Genomic DNA, 27247 nt, shown 5'->3' on the forward strand with positions numbered 1-27247 from the left:
ACACATGCACACACAAGTGCCATACACACCTGCACACACAAGGGCTCCCTCCCACACACATGCACACACAAGGGCTCCCTCCCACACACATGCACACACAAGGGCTCCCTCCCACATACATGAACACACATGCACACAAAGAAAAAAAACTAGTAACAGTAGGAAAATGTGCTTCTTAAGAGATTTCTAAAATTCTTTACTCATCAGTTATTAACTTTTAAAAGAACAGGTTGAGCCAAGAAATCTTCAACATTTTAAGCAGCTATTTTATGACAACAAATTTTAATCCTATATAAAGTGTTAAGACAAAGTAGTTTACTTCAAATATAGGAGCTGAGTAAAGAACTAAACAAACTGAATTATTTAGGGCAGGAGTTTTTCGAAGATAGTGTTGTCATGACCAAGTCCAGTGAGTCCTGAATCCATGCTAGTTCTCTCTACTACAGAAGAATTTCTTCCGGTTTGTTTCCCATTTTCTTCTGATTCAAGGGGGAAGAGCGTATGAGGGTTGAAGAGATGCCGAGGCTCCCCCAAGATGCCGACTCTGCAAGAAGTTAGTTGCTATAGTTAATCCAATAAATGGGAAGGCCAAAGACTGTGATCCACACTTGTACTTATGACTGTGATTATCAGTCTGTGATAATCATACAGACACACAGACAAACTCTCTCTCTCTCTCTCTCTCTCTCTCTCTCTCTCTCTCTCTCTCTCTCTCAAGCTAAGACATACAGATACTTTAAAAAGCCAGACCTGTTTCCATGCCCACCACTGAGGTCTTACATACCAGCCCCTGTAGTGATATCTTGTTTATACTCTAACAAATAAAGCTTGCCTGAAGATCAGAGGGTGGAGCTCGCCACTAGCTAACCATAGAGGTCTGGAAGTCTGGACAGACAGACAGGAAGTGAGATGCTGGGCAGAGAGGAATATAGATGGGAGAAGACAGGAACCTGGTCTCTTTTTAGTCTGAGGATTTCATAGAGGTAAGAGCTCTAGTGGCTGCTCTGCTTCTCTGGTCCGTCAGCTTTCACTCCCAATCTGACTCTGGGTTTTTATTATTAAGACCTATTAGAACTTGGGTGACAAGCCCCAAACTGAATCATAGCAAAATTCTCTTCTGGCTCTACCCACATCTCCCCAAGGTGGATACTTGTAACAGACCTAAGGAACTGTAAGGAGTCTGGTCCTTACTCCTTCGGGCTACAACTACTTAGAGTTTAGCATACTGCTAGGATTTCTTTTTTCTAGTCTAGATGGTCTTTCCAGTGGAGGAGCTCTGGCCACCAGGTCAGCGGTTGGCATGGGAAAAGATGCTTTTTCAGGGAGCAGTGCCTGAGCCCTTGACCTTCTCAGTCACACCAGGAGGCACCACCTATGACTCCCCAATGATTCTCCTCAGGTCACTTACACTGGTATGACCGTAGAATCCAGACTTCCAGTTTCTTTCCGAGTTTGGGGTGGGTGTTTGATGCCTGCCACATGCTTTTTTTCAACAATGTTTTGAGCTTTTTCTCTGAGAGACGGCAGCAATGTAGACAAGACCGGGGAGCGCATGTCCACAGCCTTTTTAATCGCTGGTCGTTTTGCCATCATTTTCCTGTAGGAAGGAGGGGTGACAGTCATGTTGCATTGTTCTGCTTCTTCCAAATATCTTTGAGCGGAGGGAAGGTCCTATGGTTCTAGCTAAGACAGATGCCATGTGCAGCTTGTATCCCAGCTAAGTTACAAGGATTACAGGTTTGGGGCCAGCCTGAGCTACACAGAGAGACTTCTCTCAAAGAAAGAAAGAAGAAAGGAAATAAACGAGGTCATACCGAAATTGTACCAAGGTCATGCGCTTCTTCTCTCCTCCTGACTCTTCATCCTCACGCCTCCTTCGAGGAATGTTGAACATATTGGTACGAAAAAGCCTTCCTACTTCTTCCTCGATCTCCGTCAGGTATTGACGTCGGAAGACAATCCAAGCTATGCATGTACAGAAAGTATAAAAGGACTGCAAGGGAAAACAGAAGAGTCACAACTCCCAGAAATACTATGAAAAACCCCACTGTCCCCACAGTAGCATTAGGCACAAACCAGGATGATCCAACTGCTCGATATCCCTAAAAGCTGTGCAGAGATACCCGTGTACTCACATTTACGGGTGGAAAATCAGGCCAAAATTCTAAGACATAACAACAATATGTTATCATCCTTTTAAAAAAGGATATTTGTTAAAAAGATGTGCCTACTGAGCAGCTACTGGTCATTGCTGTGTGTCATATTTTCAGAGCAAATGAAAAGTCCCCAAAGCAAGGGGCTTACCTCAAAGAATTTCCAGTCTTTTTGTGTATCTGACATTTTTTCCCTGAAATAAAACAAATCACAACTATATGTAGGATTCTCATTGGTGGCCCGATTATAATTAGGTTCTGGAAGGTCCCGAGGCCACAGGCTTGGTTGCCAGCTGATGGCACTATCAGGTGTGGGGGGGACCCAGTTGGAGGAAGTAGGTCTGGAATGTGCCCTGCCATGGGGCTCTGCCTCTGGGCTCTCCCTCACTGTCCACTCTCTAGCTGCCACAACATAAGCAACTTTCTCCTAACCCGCCCTCCTGCCATGACACTTCATCAACACAGCCCCAGAACATGCTAAGACCTTCCCATTGGCTATGATGTTTCATCCTTCTTCTGTCCCCATGAGGGAGTCAGCACTGTGACTTCTATGTTATACAGAGGAAGCTGATGTTCAGATTCAAGTCCAGTTCTCTCTCTGTATTTCCATGGTGCTAGCCAGCTGTCTCTTACCTTTCCACTGACGGCTACCCCCTACCCCACATACTCCTCATACTGTTTTCTTTGCATTTATATCTGGCACTGTATCTGCTGAATAGGCACTGAGGGTGTATTAAATACTTCAGATTTGTGTATGTGTGTGGGTTGTTGTAGTTTGTTTTTAAAGAGACATGAGCTGGGAGTTGGTGGCAAAGACCTTTAATTTCAGCACAAAGGAGGAAGAGGCAGGCAGAGCTTTATGAGTTTGAGTCCAGCCTGGTCTACAGAGTGAGATCTAGGATAGCCGGGCTACACAGAGAAACCCTGTCTCAAAAGAAAGAGAGACAGACAGAAAGAAAACAAAGTTAGATGTTAGGGAGGTAGGAAGGATCTGCAAGGAATTGGAGGAGGGGAAAACATGATCAAAATATATTGTATGAAAAACTTTTTCAATAAAAATGTTAACTATTAAAAAACAAAAAATAAATTGTAGAATTATGCTTAAAACAGAAACACTGATCAATAAAAGTCAATATAAACTTCCAAGGTTGGATTGAAATATTAGAAAAATTCAACATCTTATAAACAAAAAATGCTGTAATAGAGAAAAATCACTAATAAATGGTGTTGGAAATGGAACATTAGTGAAGAAAAAGTATCTTAGATTCATAGTTCACCTGAAGCATATGACACATTTCAAATGAATAAGAAAGAAAGATAGTTTAACCCAGGAAGAACATGTATGATTATCAAACAGTATCAGAAATAAGTTGGACAAATTCACATAAATAAAAATGTGGATCATCTTGCTAATGTACTTAAGTTGACAGTAAACAATGAAGTAGAAAACATAACCAGTGCTTGCTATGGTCATGGTTCTATCTATACATATACTTTCTATCTATACAAATTGCCATTTCTTCCTTGGTAAAGGTTAAAACTAAATAAGTAAATAGCCAGATAAAACATCTGAAGTTTTATCTCTACCTCTGTATCTATCTTTAAAACTCACAAAGGAATTTGCCATAAACTCCAAGATAGCCAAGTAAATGTAGAATGGATGGTAATAGAAGATTTTTTTTCCGAGACAGGGTTTCTCTGTGTAGCGCTGGCTGACCTGGAACTTGCCCTGTAGATGAGGCTGGCCTCGAACTCAGGTCTGCCTGCCTCTGCCTCCAGAGTGCTAGGATGAAAGGCGTGCACCACCACCAGCCAGCCACAGGAGATTTCTTAACCTTCATGAGCTAAGGCTCCTGGCCCACGTGTGGGAGGGCTGGAGAGAGCTCTGGAATCTTCTGCTTCTTTCTTTGCTTGCTTGCTTTTTGAGATGGGGGCATCACTGTGCTGGCCAGGGCGGTCTTCAAGTGACCCACCAACCTCAGCCTCCCAGGTGCTTTATAATATAGTCATGCATCACCAGCATACCATGCCTGCCATTAACTGGTAGCATGTAACACAGGCATCTAACGATTTGCACTTTCTAATTAAAACATGTTCTGGGTAGTAAGTCATAAAGAAATAGCCCAAGTGTAATGTGGATAAAGATGTTCAAAGCAAAAATATTATGAAACGAAAAGCTCAAACCATAAGCTTCACAAAAGAATGGTGAATCAAATGAGCTAGCACACATAACAGAATTCCTATAACTGCTGTTGAGACTACATACAAAGACTACATATGGATAGAGCATATGTGTAAAGAATAATAAAGAATGGTGGAATGCATGGGTTCCCACACACAACAGCACGCCTCCAGCTGTTACTGAAACTGTGTGTGTGTGTGTGTGTGTGTGTGTGTGTGTGTGTGTGTGTGTGTTTAAGTAAAAGGAAGTACACTGTAAACTGAAAACAGGTATCCAAGACAACTGAGTCAGTACATTCATCGAGAAAGCATCCTCGGGAGACAATTCTTTTCCTACGCTCAAGGTGTGGTCCTTGGGCCACTGTGAAACTACTCAGGCTCTTCAGAGTCAACAACCAAAGCTCCAATTGCGTTAAGTCCAAACGTTCCTGTGCTGTGAGCCTCTTTTAAGCTGTAGCTACAGTACATAGGCATTGCCATCCTGAGGTTAAAACAAACAAAAACATTTTCCCACAGACCGTGCTGTCTCAAGGGTGGCCCTCACAGCTGCGGTTGCTGCAAGAGAAGCAGACACTGCATCCACTCCCCCAACACTGGCCATTCATCACGTGGTCTCCTCCTGAGATGGCCAAGCAGCCCAGGTCCTCAGGCTGAACAAGATTCCTCAGTGAGAACAAGTGATGTCATCCCAAGATGGAATAGGGTTTATAAAAATGCCGGCTGAGACTCTGAGATGCCTTCCATACTTACTTGGCTCTCTCAACAGTTATCATTAGTGCTTGGAACAGGTTCTCACCTGAGCCCTGTTAGAGGGAACACTTTCTCAAGGGTACCAGAAGTCAAATGGAAAGGTGCTAGGGATGTGCCGACCTAAGGGCTGCAGAAGCGCATGCGTACTTTCCACAGTTCATGTGATGCTTATCGGCCATGCCCACGCCCAGCACGAGGAAGCAGTACTTCTGCGCCAGGTACTTCTGCGCATCTTCTAACTTGCTAATAACCAGCTCCATCTCTTTTTTCTCTACCAGGCCTCTGGGGACAGGGAGAGAGACAAAGTGGATTAATTCTGGTGTAAGTCTATAGTAATGAGCTGTTTTTAGAAAGAATTGCAGGCTATTTTGAAAGAAATAGTTGTGAGTCAACAATGTCAGTCGCCAATCTGACTTCCTTGAGTTTTGGCATAGGGAAAAATCCTCAAAACCTCTCTTTTCATTATTTTTATTTTATTTGCATGAGGTTTTTGTTTGTTTTGCTTTTGCCTGCATGCATGTGCAGGCACTGTGTAGGTGCTTGGTGCCGACACAGCAGACTAGGGCACTGGAACAAGAGTTATGGATGGTTGTGAGCCACCATGTGGGAGCCGGACCTGAACCCTGAACCTCTGGGAAAGCATTCAGTGCTCTTAACTGCCCAGCCATCTCTGAAGCCCCTCAAAGTCTTTCATGGCTATGAATCGCTGGTGTCAGCATTATGGGTTTGGGTGGATGTCACTAGTATAGATGTCTCATACTTGATGATCTTTATGTATCCTCAGCTATACTCACAGTGAATTCTAATTCCTATAGAACTTTCCAGTAGCAAATTATTGGTGCTAGTTGCTGGGCAGCTGCCTCCTCCCATACCTGCTGTTTCTAAACCAACTTGTAGAGACTTTCCCCCAAGGCCCTGGTGTTGCTATTAAGTTCAGGAGTTCTAGGTCTGTTTGGTAGGGAACCATTCCAGCTGGTCACTACTGGCATCAAGTGTGAGAACATCACTTCCCTATGAACACACAGTCCAGTTCTGACTGAATTGCAAACGAACTTTGTAAAAGACACTGTTCTTAGATTACAGCAGGTCTGAAGTCTAATTTTAAGTGTTTGCAGTACAGTGTGGTAGGAAACAGTATTGTTGGCAATGCTGTCAAGTGCCACTGGAAAGTAAATCAAATGTGCTCTCAATAGTGACAAATGACTGCTCCTGATGAAGTGATTACTGCACCAACTATGTAAATACAAAGATGGGTGGTGGTGGTACACGCCTTTAGTCCCAGCACTCAGGAAGCAGTAGTAGGCAGATCTCTGTGAGTTTGAGACCAGCCTGGTCTACAGAGAAAGTTCTAGGACAACCAGGACTACACAGAGAAACCCTGACTTGAAAAACAAAAAACAGAGGAGAACAAAACAAAATAAAACCTGTATGAAGACATGCAGTGAGTGGAGAGGGATGAGTTTAAGGATAACACGGGTCTTTAAGAAGAACAAAGTGTTATCATAGGTAATGGAAGACCTGGGAGTCACCGGAGTTAAAATGAGATTCTGGAATAAAGAAAGTGGGCTTCAACTTTAAGATCCCAGCTGTCACAAGGTCCAAGGACACCCTCCATGCACAGCCTGCTGGTCACATCACAGAGCCTGCCTCCTGGTCTCCTTCAAGTAGCCCTGACCCTCTTTGGCCAGAGGTGCCATCAGCTAACCCTCTTCTCTTGCTATAGAAACCCAAACAGCCACCAAGGGATGCTTTCCAACATTTGGACAATGGTTATCAGGTTTCACTCAGTTATAAAGGAGAACTACCCTGAGGTTCTTGCTCAAAGTACAGAGTCCCAATGTGACGCCATCTCCAGATTCTGGAGAGAACCCAGGAAAATTAAAACAATCATCCCACTGACTATGAGGCTGGGGAATCCCCTCATAAAATACATAAGGAACCTGAGTCCTGGGCTTTCAAAGCAGATAAGGGTGCCTGCCATCAGACCTGATGACATCAGTTCAGTCTCTGGGAACTACATGGTGGGAAAACAGACTCCAGCAAATTGTCCTCTAACCTTCACACACACACACACACACACACACACACACACACACACACACACACACAATGTAATTTTTTAAAAATTAACGAAAACAAAAAGGAACTTAGGACTGGAGATATGAATGAGAATCAGTAGTTTAGAGCACCTGCTGCTCTGGCACAGGACCCAGGTTCATACCCGAATCCACACAGTCCCTGACCTGTAGAACTCCAGCTCCAGTGGATTCAACTCCTCTGGCCTCCCAGAATGCCTGCACTCATGTGCACATCCCGACATGTAGACACACACACACCTACATACAATTAAAACTAATAAATCATTTTAAAGCCCCGTTGAAGAGGAAAGAAGCGGGAAAGCCAAGAAACCAAAGTCAAAGAAAAAATAACCTCAGCACAAACTTCTAGGCAACGCTGGTCCACTTGCATCAATATTCTGTGTCTGAAAATCATTCCCCTTCAGGATTTCTGTGTTTTCACTTCTGCAACATTGTCTCAAACGTGTGTGTGTGTGTGTGTGTGTGTGTGTGTGTGTGTGTGTGTGTGATGGGGGGTAGGGGGCTCAAGTATCTTGTAGCCCAGGCTGGACTTGAACTCACTGTGGAGCTGAGGATATGAACTTTTGATTTTTCTGCCTCCACCTCACAAGTACTGAGATCACAGGCTACACCACACACCAGGTCAATGCAGTACTAGGAATTGAGCCCAAGGCAAGCTCTGGGTGTGTGTTAGGCAATCTCTCTACCAACTAAGCTGCATCCCCAACCCTTAAACAATCTTTAAACACACAGTTAATGGTTCACCTGAACGGACAAGCATGGTCTTTAAAAACACAAATGAAGGGATAGGGACCTTGGCTTCCATTCCTAATATCATCAAAAATAACTCCAACACTGACAATTTTGTTGAGAGTGGTATATTACATATATTGCTGCTACCACAAAATTGACATAATTTTATGAAAAAAACATTTGAAAAGAATTTAAAGAGACATGGAAATGATTACAAATTTTGGTTCCATAAGATCTCTGGGAAATTCTTTTAAAAACACTATACAAAACCAGACAGATAGGGCTGGAGGGATGGCTCAGTGGTTAAGAGCACTGGTTGTTCTTCCAGAGGACCCAGGGTTCAATTCCCAGCACCCACATGGCAGCTCACAACTGTCTGTGACTCTAGTTCCAGGGGATCTGATGTCCTCACACAGATACACATGAAGGCAAAACACCAATGCACATAAAATTAGAATAAATGAATCATTAAAATATTTTAAACAATCAGACAGAGATTCATCAATGAAGATATTCAATTCTGAGCTGAGCATGGTAGCACATGCCCATAATCCCAGCACTTGGGAAGTCAAGGCAGGAGGATCAGGAATTTAAGATCAACCTCAGATACATAATGATTCTAAGGTCATCCTGGGTTAAATAAGATTGACTCAAAAAGCTTCAGAAAAATAAGTACAAAATAATAATAATAATAACTGTTGAGACAGGGTTCCTCCTTATCTAGCCCTGGTTAGCCTGTAACTCACTACATAGATGAGGCTGGCCTTAAACTCATAGAGATCCACCTGCCAATGCCTCTCAAATGCTGGGATCAAAGGCATGCGCCACCATGCCCAATCTACAATTATTATTTAATCTATCAAAAAGACAGGAAACTTTCAAAATAAATAAGCAAAAGGGATGAAAGGATAGTACTCATACAGCCTGTTTGTTAGGATTTAAGGGCATGACATTTATTAATTTTGTGCAACTGGAATCAAATATTTTCCTCTGTGCAAATACCCCAATCCAATCTATACTTAACTGTTATAAAGAAGTAAATCAAGTGACTACTGGACACATGAAAATGAAAGGTGATCATGATTTTCAGAACCCATAATTTAAGATTTGGGTTGATTTGTTGTCCTATACCACTGTTATAGTTACTTTCAGTGCATTTAAAAACTTACCAGGAGACCTTTCTTCTCTGCCACTTGTAAATTAATATATAAAACAACGTCTTTGTTAGATTAGTAATAAGCGCCAGAATTAGAAGAAACCAGACGACTATACAAGCCAAAGAGTCATAAAAACCTACTGAGTTCAATTTGGGAATGGGAGGACTCTTCAAGCCTAGTAAGCCACAGTTGGCTTTAGCTTTTGATGCTGCCATAGCAACGCTTCACGCTCTGGCTGCCCTGCTGCGAAATGCCACCCTGAAATAACACTCTGTTGCATATCATGGTAGCATTACAGGCACAGCAGTGTCTGATCTGGTTCCTTACACAACTGCTATTCAGGGACATCTATCAGTCTGCAAAATGTTTCTCCAAATGCTTGATCATATACGAGAGTCTTAGATTTAAAAACATTCTGTAGCAACAAACCAATGGCTCTCTCCAGCATTCCTAACAGCTAAATCATTGAGCTGGTTCCACACATACCAGGCAGGGAGAGGGTGTGGGGGAACAGCCTGGGCACTTGGAAAGTTCCACAGTTTGTGAAAGGTCACCAAGCCTGAGAAGCATTGTTGTGTTCAGGACTCCAAGTTCCCAGATTTTGGCTCTGGTGTTTATCTCTAGGCCACTGCTGCCTAACGGCACAGTCAAGTTTTCTACAAACAGATTAAGAAACTGCGTCGATTTTACTTTGATGGAGAATGCTTTATTTTCAGCCAAATCTACTTTTTAAAACACCTTGCCTCCTGTTATTAGACACTCACAAACCTTTTAGCATGAATTTTGTAAGCACAAAAACCATGAGAATAGCTGAATGGTGGTGGCCCATACCTTTTTATCCCAGTACTCAGGAGGCACAGGCAAGTGGATCTCTGTGAGTTCAAGGCCAGCTTAGCCTACAGAGTGAGTTTCAGGGCAGCTATAACTGTTACACAGAGAAACCCTATATCTAAACAAACAAACAAAAATCTGAGAGGAGAAAGAAGTAGGGGAGAGAGTATTGCAAGTCTCTGTGCTGATGTCACTAGCTGTAAGCGCCTCCTGAGCACTTAGAGTGGTTGGTCTGAATTGAGGTGCTATAAACATAAGGATCTGGAGAGATGACTTAGTGGTTAAGAGCACTGGCTGATCTTCCAGAGGACCTGGGTTCAATTCCCAACACCCACATGGCAGCTCATAACTGTATGTAACTCCAGTTCCAGGGGATCCGACACCCTCACACAGACATATATACAGGAAAGAACACCAATGCACCTAAAAAATAATAAGGGACACCGGATTCTGAAGATTATAGAAAAAAGCAAAGGCATCCTAATAATAACATCCTAAGGGGCTGGTGGGATGGTTCAGTAAGTAACATGGTTGCTGCTCAGGCTTAAGGATCCAAGTTTAGGTCCCCAGCACCCATGTGAAAACTTGACATAGTGGCAGGCATCTGTGACCTCAGCTCTGAGGAGAAATGAAACAGGCAAACCCCTGGGGTACTCTGACCAGTCAGTCTAGCTGAACAAAAGCAAGCTCCCAACACAGTGAGAGGCCCTGTCTCAAAACACCAGGTAGGGAGTGTGAAGGAAGATACTGACACAGACTTCAGGCTCCACATACCCATACATGGATAAGCACACTCCCTCCCACACTGCACACACATGCACATACCACATGCATATCCATACATATACCACATGCACACACACAAAGAAAGAATGCAATTTTTAAAAGAATTATTTTAAAATACTAACATTCCAATATTGACTACATATTATCATTGTAATATTTTGAAATCACTAGGTTGGATAAAACAACAATTTAAATTCATATTACCATATCTTTTTTATTTCATGTGTATTAGTGTTTTGCCTGCACATATGTCTGTGGGAGCATGGCAGATCTCTTGGAACTGGAGTTACATACAGCTGCCATATGGGTGCTGGGAATTGAACCTGATTTCTCTGGAAAAGAAGCCAGTACACTTAACTATTGAGTCATCTCTCCAGCCCCTCTTTTTTATAATTTTAAGACACATTATTAAGAGATTTTTTTTCAACACAGAGCTTGTCTGTGTAACAGCCCTGGCTACTTGCTGTGTAGACCAGGCTGGTCTTGAACTCACAGAGATCTACCTGCCTTAGCCTACTGGCTTTCATTATATCTCTTCATAGAAGCTTGTTGGGATTCCTGTATGAATTGCTCAGTGAGCTTTAAAACAGCAAATCCTCCCATGACAAACATTTTCCTAGACAAGAATGACTTAAGAGACACCATCATCTCTTCACCCTAGACAGCACGGCCATCAATAAAAATTCTCAAACATGTTATAAAATCTTACTCATGGGGAGGGGATGGGGAGTTAAAAGGAAGAGATGGGGAGAAGAGGAGGGGAGAGGAGGACAGGAGAGAGAGTCAAGGGAAGAATAGAGGAGAACAAGAAAAGAGATACCATAATAGAGGGAGCCATTATAGGTTTAAAGAAAAATCTGGCACTAGGGAAACGTCCAGAGATCGACAAGGTTGACCCCCCAACTAATAATCTAAGCAATAGTCGAGAGGTTTTCTTAAATGCCCTTCCGCTGTGACAACCTTATATGCCATCCTAGAGCCTTCATCCAGTAGCTGATGGAAGAAGAAGCAGACACTCACAGCTAAACACTAAACTGAACTCTGGGATCAGTTGCAGAGAGAGAGGAGTGATGAGCAAAGGGGTCAAGACCAAGCTGGAGAAACCCACAGAAACAGCTGACCTGAACAAAGGGTTGCTCATGGACCCTAGACTGATAGCTGGGAAACCAGCATAGGACTGTTCTGGAGGTCTGGTTAATCTATGAGGCCTCTGGTAGTGGATCAGTATTTATTCCTAGTACACAAATGGACTTTGGGAGCCCACTCCACATAGAGGGATACTCTCTCAGGTCTAGGCCCTGCTCCAAATGATATGACAGACTTTGAAAATCCCCCATAGAAGGCCTTGCCCTCCCTGGGGAGGAGAAAGGGGATAGGATGGGGGTTATGAGGTGCAGGGGAGGAGGGGAGGTAAAGGGATCTGTGATTGACATGTAAAAGAAGCTTGTTTCTAATTTAAATTTAAAAAGGGAGGAAAAATCTTACTTACACCATGTAGCTTTGGGGTTTCTTTTCCATTGAGATTTTCTCCAAGTAATAAGACAGATAGTATAACAGTGCCATAAGGAAGCTGTCAAGATTCTTATTTCTACAGGGAAATTTAAGATAAAAGAAAAAAAAAAAGAAATTAGCACTCCCCATTTCAAACATTAGGCTTCTCGTGAAAAACAATGGCAACACAGTGTAAGAATAAATAGAAATGGGGGCTGGAGAGATGGCTCAGAGGTTAAGAGCACTGACTGCTCTTCCAGAGGTCCTGAGTTCAATTCCCTGCAACCATATGGTGGCTCACAACCATCTGTAATGAGATCTGTTGCCCTCTTCTGGCGTGCAGGCAGAACATTGTATACATATTAATAAATAAATAAATAAATAAATAAATAAATAAATAAAATCTTTAAAAAAAAGAATAGAAATATATGGTACCAAAGCTATCACACAACTTACTATTTAAAATTCTACCCATTGTGATGAAGATGTAAAAAGCATCTGAAAAAGACATTTCTGGGAAGTCAGATACCAAACTATTAATGTATTATTCTTTTGGTTTTTTTTGTTGTTGTTGTCTTGTTTTTTTGGTTTTTTGAGACCGGGTTTCTCTGTGGCTTTGGAGGCTGTCCTGGAACTAGCTCTTGTAGACCAGGCTGGCCTCGAACTCACAGAGGTCCGCCTGCCTCTGCCTCCCGAGTGCTGGGATTAAAGGTGTGCGCCACCAACGCCCGGCCCTAATGTATTATTCTTTTCACTTCACAAGTATTTGCTCTGTAGGTAATATTATTTCCACTGTTTGTAAAATGTACAAGCTGAGCACAGTGGTTCACACCTGTGGCCCCAGAAATCAGGAAGATTTCAAGTTCCAGGCCAGCCTGGGCTGCTAAACATAACTGACAGAGAAAACCTCGCCACAGCCGGGCGTTGGTGGCGCACGCCTTTAATCCCAGCACTCGAGAGGCAGAGGCAGGTGGATCTCTGTGAGTTCGAGGCCAGCCTGGTCTACAGAGCAAGTTCTAGGACAGCCTCCAAAACTGTAATACAGAGAAACCTTGTCTTGAAAAACCAAAAAGAAAAAAAAAAAAAAAAAAAGAAAAGAAAACCTCGCCACAGCATAGCCCTATCTCAAAATACAAACAAGAAGCACAGAAATACATGAGGCAAATGTCCTCTTCTCCCATTTTTTTTTTTTTTTGCATACATGCAATTTTCTCTTACCCCTTGCTCTAGGACTCTGGAGCACCTGTGACTTGGGGCCCCTGTGCCCTCAGGTGTCTCTCCCTCACTCTCTAGTCTAGTCTCTGAGAGGATGGTTTGCACAGAGGCACCATGTGATCTTCTGCTTCCTAGGCCTGTTTCACTTATCTCTGCTTGCACGAGAAAGGGGAAAGCTGTGTGCTGTCTCACCAGCTTTACCTCATGAACGTTGTGAAGGAACAGATCCGCTGCATTTCAGTGTCTTGGAGGAAAAGCAAGGCAACAACTGAAAGGAGAAAAGGAAACACTTAAACAGAGGCAAGGCGTGGCGCCAGAAGCTGGCGCCGGAAGCTGAAGGCCGTGGACGGCACATGAAGTAGGAGGAAGAAAGCGGCTCACACTTGACATCGTCCAGGGTGACATTGCCCTGCTGACATCGTTTCTCCAAGGCTTTCACTGACTTTTCGTTCCGTGAGGCAAACCTTTTATCTGTCAACCTGTTTGGAAATATAATAGTCTCAGCTGGTGATTTTTTGTTGTTTTTTTAAAGATTTATTTTTATTTTATTTGCATGGGAATTTTGCCCGCTTGTATGTCTGTGCACCACGTTCGTGCAGAGCTCACAGATGCCAGAAGGGGGTGTGGGATCCCCAAGCAGAATTACAGTTGCTTGTGAGCCACCCTGTTGGTTCCTTGAGTCAAATCTGTGTCAAGTCTTAGAGGAAGAGCAGCCAGGGCCCTTAACTTCTAACCACTGCTCCATCCCTCTGAGAGTATTTTAAAGGATTTAGTTGTATTAGTATATCCTGAGATGCACAAGGAATTTGCAAAGTAATGAGAGGTTGAGTGTCATGCATGGGTTCCATTTAATGCAGTATTGTGTCACAATACACTTTTGATCTTTTTGTATTTATTAAGTTGAAGCATGTATACTGATATAAAATGTAAACTCAAAACAGATTTTTTTTTTAAGACAGGGTTTCTTCTTGTAGCCCAGGCCGTCCTAGAATTCACTGGGAAGCCCAGGCTGGCGACCAGCTTAGAGATCTGCCTGCCTCTGCCTCCTCAGTGCTGGGATTAAAGGTCAGCACTGCTCAGCTTTCAAACAGATCATTTTAAGTCACTTAATGGGTTGAGGGTGTGGTTCAGTGATAGGATGTTTGCCACAATGTGTGAGTCTTTTATCCCCAGCACTGTGGATGGATGGATGGATGGATGGATATGAATGAAATTCTGGTATCACCAGTATTTTCAGACTAATAAAAAATTATAACTGTAGCAAGTTTGAAATGTACTAATAGCCACATTATCAAAAGAATGAATATCTAGGGGCTGTTTGTAACTCCTGCTGTATAGACACTGCCTGTGCTTCCCTTGATGGATAAGCATGGCAACCTAGGCAAACAGGACTGGATCTCTTTGCATTTGTGAGCAAGTCAGCTGAGGGATGGTGTGGGCAAGGTGGAGCCCCACCTTTCGGAAGCCGAACCGTCCATTTCAGCAAAGTGAACCGCCTTCCCTTTCTTGCCTTTCTCCTTGAACTCTACTGCAGGCGTGAAGCTGCAATGAGAAGGGGATGATTAGGGGCCTGGGGACCTGACCATAGCCCCTGCAGTCTGAGGACTGGCACATATTAGCAGTGTTCAATTCAGGATGTATGTACACATGGAACCACTATTAAGAGGAAGATTAGCACCTCCAACTCCCATTCAGCTTCTAGGATGTCACCATGCACAAAACACTTCTGTATGAACATCTTATAGTACTGTCACAAAGAGAAAGTTCATAAATGTAGAAGGCTTTCTGAGTTTATTGAGTACTTATGACAGGCCAGGGACTTTTAGGCACCATCTCATTATCATAACCACTTTATGAGAAAAATATTACTGCTGTCATTTCCACACCTGAGAAGAAGGGAAGCTTAGAGATTACAAGTGTCCTTGTCCTCTAGGAATGGGCAGTTCTGCCTCCCAAGCAGCCCTCTCAGGATCACCCTCTTGCTTTGTGAAGGTTCCAGCACTTTGACTGTGTATGTGTGTGTGTGAGAGAGAGAGAGAGAGAGAGAGAGAGAGAGAGAGAGAGAGAGAGAGAGAGAGAGAGAGGGAAAGAGAGACCACATTGGGAAGAGGAACAAAGAGATTCAGGGCAGAGTGTGTGTGTGAGTGAGTGTGTCTGTGTGTCCATCCACATCAGGAAGAGGGATAAAGAGATCCAGGGCAGAATTCTGAAGGGTGTGCACATCTAAGCCGTCCAGGTGAGGTGTGGTCCCATCCTCTACTGTCCTCATTGTCTGGGCTTCAGTGTCAGGCTGTAAGGGAGTGTGACAAGTTGTTTGAACTCAGTGAAATCTCTTCCCTGGTGACAAGTTCTGCCAACCACATAATACAGGAGTTATAAGGCAGTAGTGAATCTAACAAACAACAGACCATGATAAGCATATAGTGAGGCCCTACTATGTGCTAGGAATTTCCATGACCTTGGACAGAAAGAAGATGGTGTCTGGGCTGGGTGGTGGTGGTGGTGGTGTACACCTTTAATTCCAGCACTCAGGATGCAGAGGCAGTCAGATCTCTCTCAATTTGAGGCCAACGTCATCTACAGAGCTAGCTGCAGGACAGCCAGGGTTACACAGAGAAACCTGTCTTGAAAAAACAAAACAAGCAAAAGACAAAATTTTAAACCTTTAGTTTATTATCATATTTTATAAATATGAAAAAACACTAAACTTTTACTTTTAAACTTATTAGTAATCTTTTTGTTTTGTTTTGTTTTTTGAGACCAGGTTTCTCTGTGGTTTTGGAAGCTGTCCTGGAACTAGGTCTTGTAGACCAGGCTGACCTCGAACTCACAGAGATCCGCCTGCCTCTGCCTCCCGAGTGGTGGGATTAAAGACGTGTGCCACCACCGCCTGGCAGCTTATTAGTAATCTTAATTATGAAATGTTACAAGATTACTAAACTTTAACTTTTAAATTTATTCATAATCTTAGCTGAAATATTATGAGATTAACAATAAAACTTAGTTTGAAAAGTACTGCCAATTAACCTTATTTATACAGAAATTAAGTGCATGGTCACATTAGTGTTGTGAAATACTATTTTAAAGTGTGTTTCATTTTTTTATGCTCTGGAACATTTGTTTAACAATGTAAAGATTTGTTGCTTTGTTTATGCTGCATTTGTTTAACCTCTGTGAAACAGTGATCCTTTGGCTGTCTATATTACCTCATGGTCTAATAAAGAATAGACCAATAGCAAGCAGAGAATATAAACAGAAGGAAGGAGAGAGGAAGAGGAGCAAGAAGAGAAGGAGGAGAGGAAGACATCAGGGGTCAGCCACCCATGCCAGCCACGGAGTAAGAGTGAAAGTAAGGTATACAGAAAAAAAAAGGAAAAAGCCCAGAGGCGAAAGACACAAGGATAATTTAAGAAAAGCTGGCTAGCAACAAGCCAAGCTAAGGCCAGACATTCATAACAAAGAATAAGCCTTCCTGTGTATTTATTTGGGAGCTGGGTGGCAGGCTTCCCAAAAGAGTAAAAATAAAAAACAACCAACAACATATTAGTCTCTAGTATCAATGTTGGCACTTAAGATTCTACCTATGGGCTGGAGAGATGGCTCAGAGGTTAAGAGCACTGACTGCTCATCCAGAGGTCCTGAGTTCAATTCCCAGCAACCACATGGTGGCTCCCAGCCATCTGTCATAAGATCTGGTGCCCTCTTCTGACCTGCAGGCATACATGCAGACAGAACACTGTATACATAATAAATAAAATCCTTTAAAAAAAATTCTACCTACATCCTCTTGTGCTGTAACTATCTGTCCTCCTAAACTAGCCTGTCCAATCCCCAAGCTTTCTTATCACCTAGCTCACACTCACTGTGTATGATGTTGCAGCAGCTACTGAACAGGAAACTTTGTGACATCTTAGTGGGAAAAACAAAACTGAAATGACAGCTTTGGAAACAGCAAGCTACTCAGAGGTGCTGCAATAAACATATCCTATAAAATGTAAATGCTTGCTGCAATGCAGCTAAGGGGCAGAACGCTTGCCTGGAATGTGCAAGGCCCTGGGCTCAAGCTCCAGTACTGTAAGACAAAAATAAAATAGAAAATGTTGACTCTGACTCTAATGTGGCCTTTGGATTATCTGACAATACATCTAATGCCTTTATATTTCTATAATTTAAGTACAAGCTACATGTGCTTAGCCAACTCTTTTCTTGACCTCCAGCCTCAGCTGTCCAACATTGTAACAGATGTTTCCATAGCAGTTTCCATGGGAGCCTGTCACAGCAACCTTAAAAACAACACTGTTTTCCTCTGTATGTGGGGGAATAGCAATGCCACCCAGTTACCCGGGGAGCAACCTAGTTGCCTGCTCCTCTTTCTCCCTTCACATCTATAGCCTGCTAATTTTATCCAAACATCCTGTTGAAGGTTGTCCACTCCCCTGTCCATCAGCATAGTTAATTCTGACTCTGAGTCTCCACTTGTGTCACTGTCTACAATTCCTTCCCCTGCCATAACCCTTTCATTTGGTCCCCAGTTAGCAGCTGGTTAACAGAACAAGCTTGATAAACATTTGTTAAAAACTTACTCTGCTGGGTGGGCGGTGGTGGTACACACCTTTAATACCAGCACCAGGCAGGCAGAGGAAGATCCCTGTGAGTTTGAGGCCAACCTCGTCTACAGACCTAATTCCAGGACAGCCAGGGCTGTATTAATTTTTTAAAAAGAAAGGAAAAAAGAAGACAAAGTCATTAAAGGCTGGTCAGCAAAATCATTTTCAGATGGTGGGATTTAATTTTAGTTTTTAGACTTCTCTGTGTGGCTTATTATCCATCCCCTCATCCCTCACCCCCACCCCAGCACATGTAACTGTCATTAAAAAATGCCTTAATTTTTTTTTTGTTAAACTTTACCTTTGACGGGTGGTGGTGGTGCACACCTTTTTAATCCCAGGACTTGGGAGGCACAGACAGGTGGGTCTCTGTGAGTTCGAGGCCAGCCTGGTCTACAGAGTGAGTGCCAGGACAGGCTCCAAAGCGACACAAAGAAACCCTGTCTCGAAAAACCATAAATAAATAAATAAAATTTACCTTCTAAATTCCAGAGTTTTGGTTTCATCTTTCCAGTACCACATCCCCAATCGTAATCCATATTGCTGTAAAATGAAATGATCGAATCAAATGTAACTAAAATTCACTTTACAATCCACACGTCCCCATAAACCTTTAATCTTTTCTGCTAGTCCCTTGTTCAATCTACTGAATTAATCTCATTGAAGATGACCTGAGTTTTGTTTCTTTTCTTTCTTTTTGCTTTTGTTTTTCCAAACAGGGTTTCTCTGTGTAGCCCTGGCTGTCCTGGAACTCAATCTATAGACCAGGTTAGCCTCATTTACAGAGATCTGCCTGTCTCGGCTAGAATTACTGGCCTGTGCCACCACCACTGGGTGGACCTTGAGTTTCTGATCCTCCTGTCTCTACCTCTCCACTGATTACAGGCATGCACCCTTACACCTGGTTTATGCGTCGTTGGGGATCAGCATTGGAAACAGGGGTGAGCGCACGCCAGACAGGGAGTCAACCAATTGAGTGGCACCCAGCAATTGGTTTTTGTTGTTTGTTTTGGTTTTGGTTTTTTGAGACAGAGTTTCTCCGTAGCTTTGGAGGGTGTCCTGGAACTAGCTCCTGTAGACCAGGCTGGTCTCGAACTCACAGAGATCCTCAAGCCTCTGCCTCCCAAGTGCTGGAACTAAAGGTGTGGCCGCCACCACCCGGCTCCAGCCTTTGCTTTAATTTTATTTCGGGCATATGGGTGTTTTGCTTGTGTGTCTATCTGTACACCTCGCGTGTGTAGTGCTGGAAGAGGTCATACAAGGACATCGAAACTGCTGGAGTTGGAGTTACCAGAGATCATGAGCTGGTTTGTGCTAGCTGGACACTGAACTTGGCTCCTTTGGAAGAGCAACCAGTGCTCTTAATCGCTGAGCCATCCCTTGTTCTGTGTTTTTACTTGGTTTCATTCTTTTTGTTTCAATAAGGAAAGGGAGAGAGGATGTAGGAAGGAAAGTACAGGAAAGGGGAAGATGGGAAGGGAGGAAAGAGGTCACAACCATTCAGAGCATGCCATACAGCAACCTTTAATCTAGATCTTCAAGTTAAACTCCCACTAAAAGGAAAAAAAAGAAACAGTCAACCAGGCGGTGGCGCCTTTAATCCCTGTACTCGGGAGGCAGAGGCAGATCTCTGAGTTCGAGGCCAGCGTGGTCTACAGACTGAATTCCAGGATAGCCAGGGCTACAGAGAAACCTTGTTTGGGGTGGAGGTGGGGGTGCTCTAACGTTGTCCCTGACCTTCAGGGACAGAATTTCGCACAGTAGTTGGGGACAAACTATCAGCCTTTGCCCTCCCTGAGTCCAAGGTAGGCCTGCTTCTCCAGCAGTAGGACTATCTATCTCAGAACCTAACAGAGAGGAGTGGGCTTTCATAATAATCTACATATCTGCGTGGGGAGCCAGACAGAATTCAATTCCTACAACACACCTATCTACTTTTAGCTTTGGAGGCAAATATGTCCCACTGTTCTTGGGAACCGTGGGCACAAGGCAACCCGCCTGTGGAGAAGCCGCAGCGGAACACAGGACAAGGGCCTCCCGGCCTCCCCATCGAATCCCGCTGGGCTCCCACGGTGCCTGCTACAGAGCCCGCCGCACCGAGGGCGGTTCCCGGTCAGCATTGGCCACCTGTCACCGGCCCTGAGAAGGTGCGACCAGGCTGCACTTACGTCCAGCCGGACAGAGGATTGCCCGTCGAACGGCTTCCTCCTGGAGTAAAACTCAGGCACCGAGACCATGGCTTTACCATGAGCCTCTCACGGCCGTCGCCTGGGATACGGCCACGCCGCGGCCCTGCTGGCGTCCGAGGGGCGGGGCTTCCGCCGGACGGAGGACCTGGAGCGCTCTGACATCCCCACCCCCACTCCCTACCTCCCACCCCAGGTCCGGTCCTGTCCGGACTTGACACTGCGGTGCCCCCATGAAGCCGCCACCCTATGCTTTAATTGGAATAACTTGGTATACTCCTATAGTAAAGTCCTGCTCCAAACTGCCATGGCTAGCGCAATGAAGTTGAAACACTGTTGGACCTAGGTTGCTTTGGAGAGTTTGTTTAGTGGAAGAGACTACGGGCACGGAAATAAAATATTCCGAGCAATTCTTTTGTTAACTACCAACTTTTAAAAATACCCAAGTATTTTTGAGTAACGTCTGTGTGTTTAAGTTAGGGTTACTGCTGCTATGATGAAGCACAGTGACCAAAACAACTCGGGGAGGAAAGGGTTTATTCAGCTTAACCTGTCACAATTCATTAGCAAAAGAAGTCAGAACTCAAGCAGGGCTGGAACCTGGAGGCAGGAGCTAATGCTCACACCATGAGGGGTGCCGCTTACTGGCTTGTGCCTCATGGCTTGCTCTACCTGCTTTCTTAGAGAACTCAGTAACTCTCAGCCCAGGGATGACCCCACTCACAATGGGCTGAAGCCTCCTCCATCAAACACTGATTAGGAAAATGCCTGGAAGGCTTGCCTACCGCCCCATCTTATAGAGGCATTTTCTCTATTGAGGCACCCTCCTCTCTAGCTTGTGTCATGGTGACAATAAAACTAGCCAGTACAAACCAGGCAGTGGTGGCCCACTCCTTTAATCCCAGCACTGGGGAGGCAGAGGCAGGTGGATTTCAGTGAGTTTGAGGTCAGCCTGTTCTACAAGACAAGTTCCTGGACAACCTGAGCTGTCTCTGTTACATAGAGAGAGACCCTGTTTCAAAACAGAACAAAAACAACAAAAACCAAAACCTAGTCAGTACGGTGTATAAAGCATTAGCCTTAATAAGTACTCAAAATTAGTGTTGTTCAAAACAAAAGCAAGAACAACTTGCTCAGTGTTGATGGATGGATATTCAAGTGAGCTTATGTTCACTTCAGGTCACAAACCTCGTTCTTTCTCTTTGCAATTGTACTGATAGACAGATTTGGGTTGTTCTTAACTTCCAATATAAGCAATGCTAGACAAAGAATGCCTAATGAGTTCTGCTTTTATAGCGGCACAGCTGAATGGGTATGAGATGCCCAGTAAATAGCCCGGTACCTATGCTCACAATCTTTACAGCAACTTCCATGTCACTGCCTGCTGCCCAGTGTCCCAGTCTCCCAGCCACTGGGTATGGTGGTCTAAAACCGTGATCAATACATTCCTGTCCTGTTCACTGGAGTCAGTTCTACTTGTCAATCCAATTAATTTAAATGCATGGAAACCCATCTGGACATCTCCAGTGCTAGTTAGAGGTCAAGGGCCAAGCAGGCTTGCTTACTGAAAAGGAAAGAATATAATATCCCAGATGCTAAGAATTATTTAACAACTAGTATCTACAACTTAGAGTGGAGTGAACCAGGACAAGTTGAGATAAGGTTCCAAAAGAAGACTAAGACCAAGGTATCTAGTTATTATACAATCAGTAGAGAATATAAGAATAATTCCAGGGCTGGAGAGATGGCTCAGTGGGTAAGAGCACTGGCTGCTCTTCCAGAGGACCCAGTTCAATTCCCGGCACCCATATGACAGTTCACAACTGTCTACCTCCAGTTCTAGGAGATCAGGCATCCTCTGGACATACATGCATGCTAACATACGTGCAGGCAAAATACCAATGCATATAAAATAAATGAATTAATAAATCTTCAAAAAGAAAGAAACCCAAAGAGGAAAAAATCATGTGGTTGTCTCAGTACATGCTATTAAAAAAAATAACCCTCTTCAGATAGCACACAAATGCATTAGGTGCTAACAGAACACCATCTCTCTAACCTCAGTCTAAAACAAGGTGAAAGGCAGGTGAAACCCACCAAGATGAAGTGTCTATCCTGAACATCTATGCCCCAAATACAAAGGCATCCACATTCGTTAAAGAAACATTATTAGAACTTAAATCTCATCTAAAGCCCCACACAGTTATAGTGGGAGATTTCAACACACCACTCTCACCACTAGACAGGAATACCAAACAGAAACTCAACAAAGAAGCACAAGGGCTAATAGAAGTAATGACCCAACTGGGATTAACAGATATCTATAGAACATTTCATCCACATAAAAAAGAATATACCTTCTTCTCACCACCACATGGAACCTTCTCAAAAATCGACCACATACTTGGCAACATATCAAACCTCAGCAGCTACAAAAAATTGGAATAACTCCATGCATCTTATCAGACCACCATGCTTTAAAATTAGAATTCAACAACAACACAAATTGCAGAAAACCTACAAACTCATGGAAATTGAATAATGCTCAACTGCACCATCCCTGGGTCAAAGAGGAAATAAAAAAAGAAATTAAAGACTTCCTCGAATTCAATGAGAATGAAGACACAACATACCCAAACCTATGGGACACTTTGAAAGCAGTGCTACGGGGGAAGTTCATAGCGCTAAATGCTCACATGAAGAAACAGGAGAACAGTTATACCAGAGAATTAACATCACAGCTGAAAGCTCTAGAACACAAAGAAGCACACTCCCCCAGGAGGAGTAGACGCCAGGAAATAATCAAATTGAGGGCTGAAATCAATAAAGTAGAAACCAGGAAAACAATACAAAGAATCAACGCAACGAAGAGTTGGTTCTTTGAGAAAATCAACAAGATAGACAAACCTTTGTCCAAACTTACCAAACAGCAGAGAGTGAACACGCAAATTAACAAAATTAGAAATGAAAAGGGGGACATAACAACAGACTCTGAGGAAATCCAGAGAATCATTAGGTCATACTTTGAAAACCTGTACTCCACAAAATTCGAAAATTTAAAGGAAATGGATGACTTCCTGGACAGCTATCAATTGCCAAAACTAAATCAAGAACAGATAAGCAATTTAAATAGACCTATAACCCCTATGGAAATAGAAGCTGTCATCAAAAGTCTCCCAACCAAAAAAAGCCCAGGTCCAGATGGCCTCAGTGCAGAATTCTACCAGAAATTCAAAGAACAGCTTATACCAATTCTTCTCAAAGTGTTCCACACAATAGAAGCAGAAGGGTCTTTGCCAAACTCTTTCTATGAGGCTTCAATAACCTTGATCCCCAAGCCACACAAAGATACAACTAAGAAAGAGAACTTCAGACCAATATCCCTCATGAACATTGATGCAAAAATACTCAATAAAATACTGGCAAATCGGATCCAAGAACACATCAAAACAATCATTCACCACGATCAAGTAGGTTTCATCCCAGGAATGCAGGGATGGTTCAACATACGAAAATCCATCAACGTAATCCACCATATAAACAAGCTGAAAAACAAAAATCACATGATCATCTCACTAGATGCTGAAAAAGCCTTTGACAAAATCCAACACCCCTTCATGATAAAGGTCTTGGAGAGATCTGGGATAACAGGGACATACTTAAACATAATAAAAGCTATATACAGTAAACCAACAGCCAACATCAAACTAAATGGACAGAAACTCAACGCAATTCCTCTAAAATCAGGAACAAAACAAGGCTGTCCACTCTCTCCATACCTTTTCAACATGGTACTTGAAGTTCTAGCTATTGCCATACGACAACAAAGGGGGATCAAGGGGATACAAATTGGGAAGGAAGAGGTCAAACTTTCACTGTTTGCAGACGATATGATAGTTTACATCAATGACCCAAAGAACTCTACCAGGGAACTCTTACAGCTGATTAACACCTTCAGCAAAGTGGCAGGCTACAAGATCAACTCAAGAAAATCAGTAGCCCTACTATATACAGATGATAAAAGGGCTGAAAGAGAAATCAGAGAAACATCACCCTTTACAATTGCCACAAACAACATAAAATACCTTGGGGTAACGCTAACCAAACAAGTGAAAGACCTGTATCGTAAGAACTTTGAATCTTTAAAGAAAGAAATTAAAGAAGCCCTCAGAAAATGGAAAGATCTCCCATGCTCTTGGATAGGTAGGATCAATGTAGTAAAAATGGCAATCCTGCCAAAAGCAATCTACAGATTCAATGCAATCCCCATTAAAATCCCAGCACAGTTCTTCACAGACCTTGAAAGAACAATAATCAATTTTGTATGGAAAAACAAAAGACCCAGGATAGCCAAAACAACCCTGTTCAACAAGGCAACGTCCGGAGGCATCACCATCCCTGACCTCAAGCTCTATTATAGAGCTATAGTCCTGAAAACAGCTTGGTATTGGCACAAAAATAGACAGGTAGACCAATGGAATCGAATTGAAAATCCGGGTATTAACCCACACACGTACGAACATCTGATCTTTGACAAAGAAGCTAAAAATATACAATGGAATAAAGAAAGCATCTTCAACAAATGGTGCTGGCATAATTGGAGACTGGCATGTAGAAGAATGCAGATCGATCCATGTCTATCGCCATGCACAAAACTTAAGTCCAAATGGATCAAAGACCTCAACATAAATCCAGCCACACTGAACCTCTTAGAAGAGAAAGTGGGTGGTACCCTTGAACGAATTGGTACAGGAGACAGCTTCCTGAACATAACACCAGTAGCACAGGCAGTAAGATCAACAATTAATAAATGGGACCTACTGAAACTGAGAAGCTTCTGTAAGGCAAAGGACACAGTCAGCAAGACAAAAAGGCAGCCCACAGAATGGGAAAAATATTCACTAATCCCACATCTGACAGAGGGTTGATCTCCAAAATTTACAAAGAACTCAAGAAGCAAGTCTCCAAAACACCAAAGGACCCTATTAAAAAGTGGGCTGCAGAACTAAATAGAGAGTTTTCAATAGAGGAGTCTAAAATGGCTGAGAGGCACTTGAGAAAGTGCTCAACATCCTTAGCCATCCGGGAAATGCAAATCAAAACAACTCTCAGATACCATCTCACCCCTGTCAGAATGGCTAAAATCAAAAACACCAATGACAATTTATGCTGGAGAGGATGTGGTGAAAGGGGGACACTCCTCCATTGCTGGTGGGAGTGCCAACTGGTTCAGCCACTTTGGAAATCAGTGTGGAGATTCCTCAGAAAAATGGGAATAAACCTACCACAAGACCCAGCAACTCCACTCTTAGGCATATATCCAAAAGATGCCCATTCATACAACAAAGATGTCTGTTCCACTATGTTCATAGCAGCTTTATTTGTAATTGCCAGAACGTGGAAGCAACCTAGATGTCCCTCACCTGAAGAGTGGATAGAGAAAATGTGGTACATCTACACAATGGAGTACTATTCAGGAGAAAAAATAATGGAATCATGAGATTCGCAGGCAAATGGATGACACTAGAAGAAACAATCCTGAGTGAGGTAACCCAGTCACAAAAAGAGAAACATGGCATGTACTCTCTCATATATGGATTTTAGACATAGATCTGGGGAGTGCCAGCCTACAATCCTATGGCCAGAGAGTCTGGGAAACAGAAACTTTATTTAGTGGCTGATCGAAGAAGAGGCAGACTCTCTTGGTTGAGTACTGAGCTGAACTCAAGAAAGCCAGTAACAGAGAGGGAGGACTGATGATCAAAGGGATTAAGACTGGGCTGGTTTAACCCCCAGAAACAGCTGACCAGACAAAGGTTGACTTCTTGAATCCCAGGCATTAGCCTGGGAAGCCAGCATGGGACTGATCAAGACCCCCTGAATCTGGGTGTCAGTGAAGAGGCCTAGGGAATCTACTGAGCCTTGGGCAGCAGATCAGTACCCATCCCAAGTATACACACGGACTTTGGACTCCCATAGAACAATGTGAGGTGCACTCTCACCCTGAACTCTTGGGGAAGGGTCTAGGCCCTGCCCTATATGAAGTGACACACTGTGCACACCCCCATGGAGGGCCTCACCCTCTCTGGGGAAATGAGGGGATAACGGGGGGGGGGGGGGGCACGGGAGGAAGGGAGGGAATGGGAGAGGGACCTGGAACTGACTTGTGAAGCAACCTTGTTTCTTATCTAAATTTAAACTGGAAAATAAAATTAAAAAAAAATAAATTTGATTCCATTGGTCAAAAAAATAAAATAAAATAAAATAAGGTGAAAGGAAGTTCCTAAGAAATTAAAATATTATTTAAAATTAAGATGCATAGCCAGGCATGGTGGTGCATGCCTGTAATCCCAGCACTGTAGAGTACAGGCTAACCTGAGGCTCATATGGTGGAAGTGAGAGCTGACTCCATTCATATGCATAGGGAAACACACGCCTACACACAGTATAAAAGGAACAAACTTTTTAAGTTCATACTGTTATAAAACAGAAATATAAAGTTACCTTCTAAGTATTTAATATTCCTAAGTACCCTATGAGAGAAAGAGTTGTTTGTGCCTTAAGATCTTATTGAAACTAAGGAGCAGGGTTTGAAGAGATGGGTAAGAGGGTTAAGGCCATTCTTGCAGAGGACATGAGTTTGGGTCTCAGCACCCACATGATGACTTATTATCCTATCTCAAACTGGGTGGTTGGGGCACATGCCTTTAATCCCAGAACTTGGGAGGTAGAGGCAACCGGATCTCTGTGAGTTCAAGGCCAGCCTGGTCTACCGAGCGAGTTTCAGGACAGGCTCCAAAGCTACACAGAGAAACTCCCTTGAAAAACAAAACAAACAAACAAATAACCCTGATTCTAGTTTCAGGAATCAAACCTCCTCTTCTGACTTCTGAGAGCACCAGATACAGCATACATACCATGCATGCAGAAAACTCATAATACATATTTTTAATTCAAAAAGCACCTAACAGCATGTGACACAGAACAAGTTTCTGGTCTCAGAATTTTAGACCTGGCACTAACTGGATATAAATATATACTTGTGCTGGCCGTGGTGAC

The 27247-nt window shown here is 43.2% G+C and overlaps 1 protein-coding gene across 4 annotated transcripts; it reads right to left on the bottom strand.

The window, feature by feature from the left end:
* Positions 1 to 263: 263 nt before the first annotated feature.
* Positions 264 to 20321, bottom strand: Ppp1r36 (protein phosphatase 1 regulatory subunit 36). Of its 4 annotated transcripts, none has more exons than XM_040742886.1 (11): positions 20171 to 20321; positions 18481 to 18545; positions 14851 to 14937; positions 13777 to 13874; positions 13597 to 13663; positions 12179 to 12277; positions 5232 to 5366; positions 2305 to 2347; positions 1815 to 1993; positions 1409 to 1597; positions 264 to 544 (listed from the first exon to the last, which is right to left on the bottom strand). In XM_040742886.1, the coding sequence occupies exons 1-11, from the start codon at positions 20237 to 20239 to the stop codon at positions 364 to 366; spliced, it is 1212 nt and encodes a 403-aa protein (XP_040598820.1). In that variant the 5' UTR covers positions 20240 to 20321; the 3' UTR covers positions 264 to 363. The 4 variants fall into 4 exon arrangements, with proteins under 4 accessions (XP_040598820.1, XP_040598819.1, XP_040598821.1 ...); XM_040742885.1 differs by having other exon boundaries at positions 5205 to 5366; XM_040742887.1 differs by lacking the exon at positions 14851 to 14937 and having other exon boundaries at positions 5205 to 5366.
* Between the last annotated feature and the right edge of the window lie 6926 nt (positions 20322 to 27247).

Source organism: Mesocricetus auratus, unplaced genomic scaffold (genome assembly GCF_017639785.1).
Source record: "Mesocricetus auratus isolate SY011 unplaced genomic scaffold, BCM_Maur_2.0 Super-Scaffold_15014, whole genome shotgun sequence".
NCBI classification, from domain to species: Eukaryota; Metazoa; Chordata; class Mammalia; order Rodentia; family Cricetidae; genus Mesocricetus; species Mesocricetus auratus.

What these genes read in the sequence shown, in the direction of transcription:
- Ppp1r36 (XM_040742885.1), bottom strand. Translation starts at nt 20,239, where the DNA reads ATGGTCTCGGTGCCTGAGTTTTACTCCAGGAGGAAGCCGTTCGACGGG. An exon ending in AAAACTCTGGAATTTAGAAG is followed by an intron (nt 14,938 to 18,480) that starts GTAAATTTTATT and finishes TTCTCATTGCAG; the next exon opens with CTTCACGCCTGCAGTAGAGT. An exon ending in AAGACTGGAAATTCTTTGAG is followed by an intron (nt 1,994 to 2,304) that starts GTAAGCCCCTTG and finishes TTTCCCTTGCAG; the next exon opens with TCCTTTTATACTTTCTGTAC.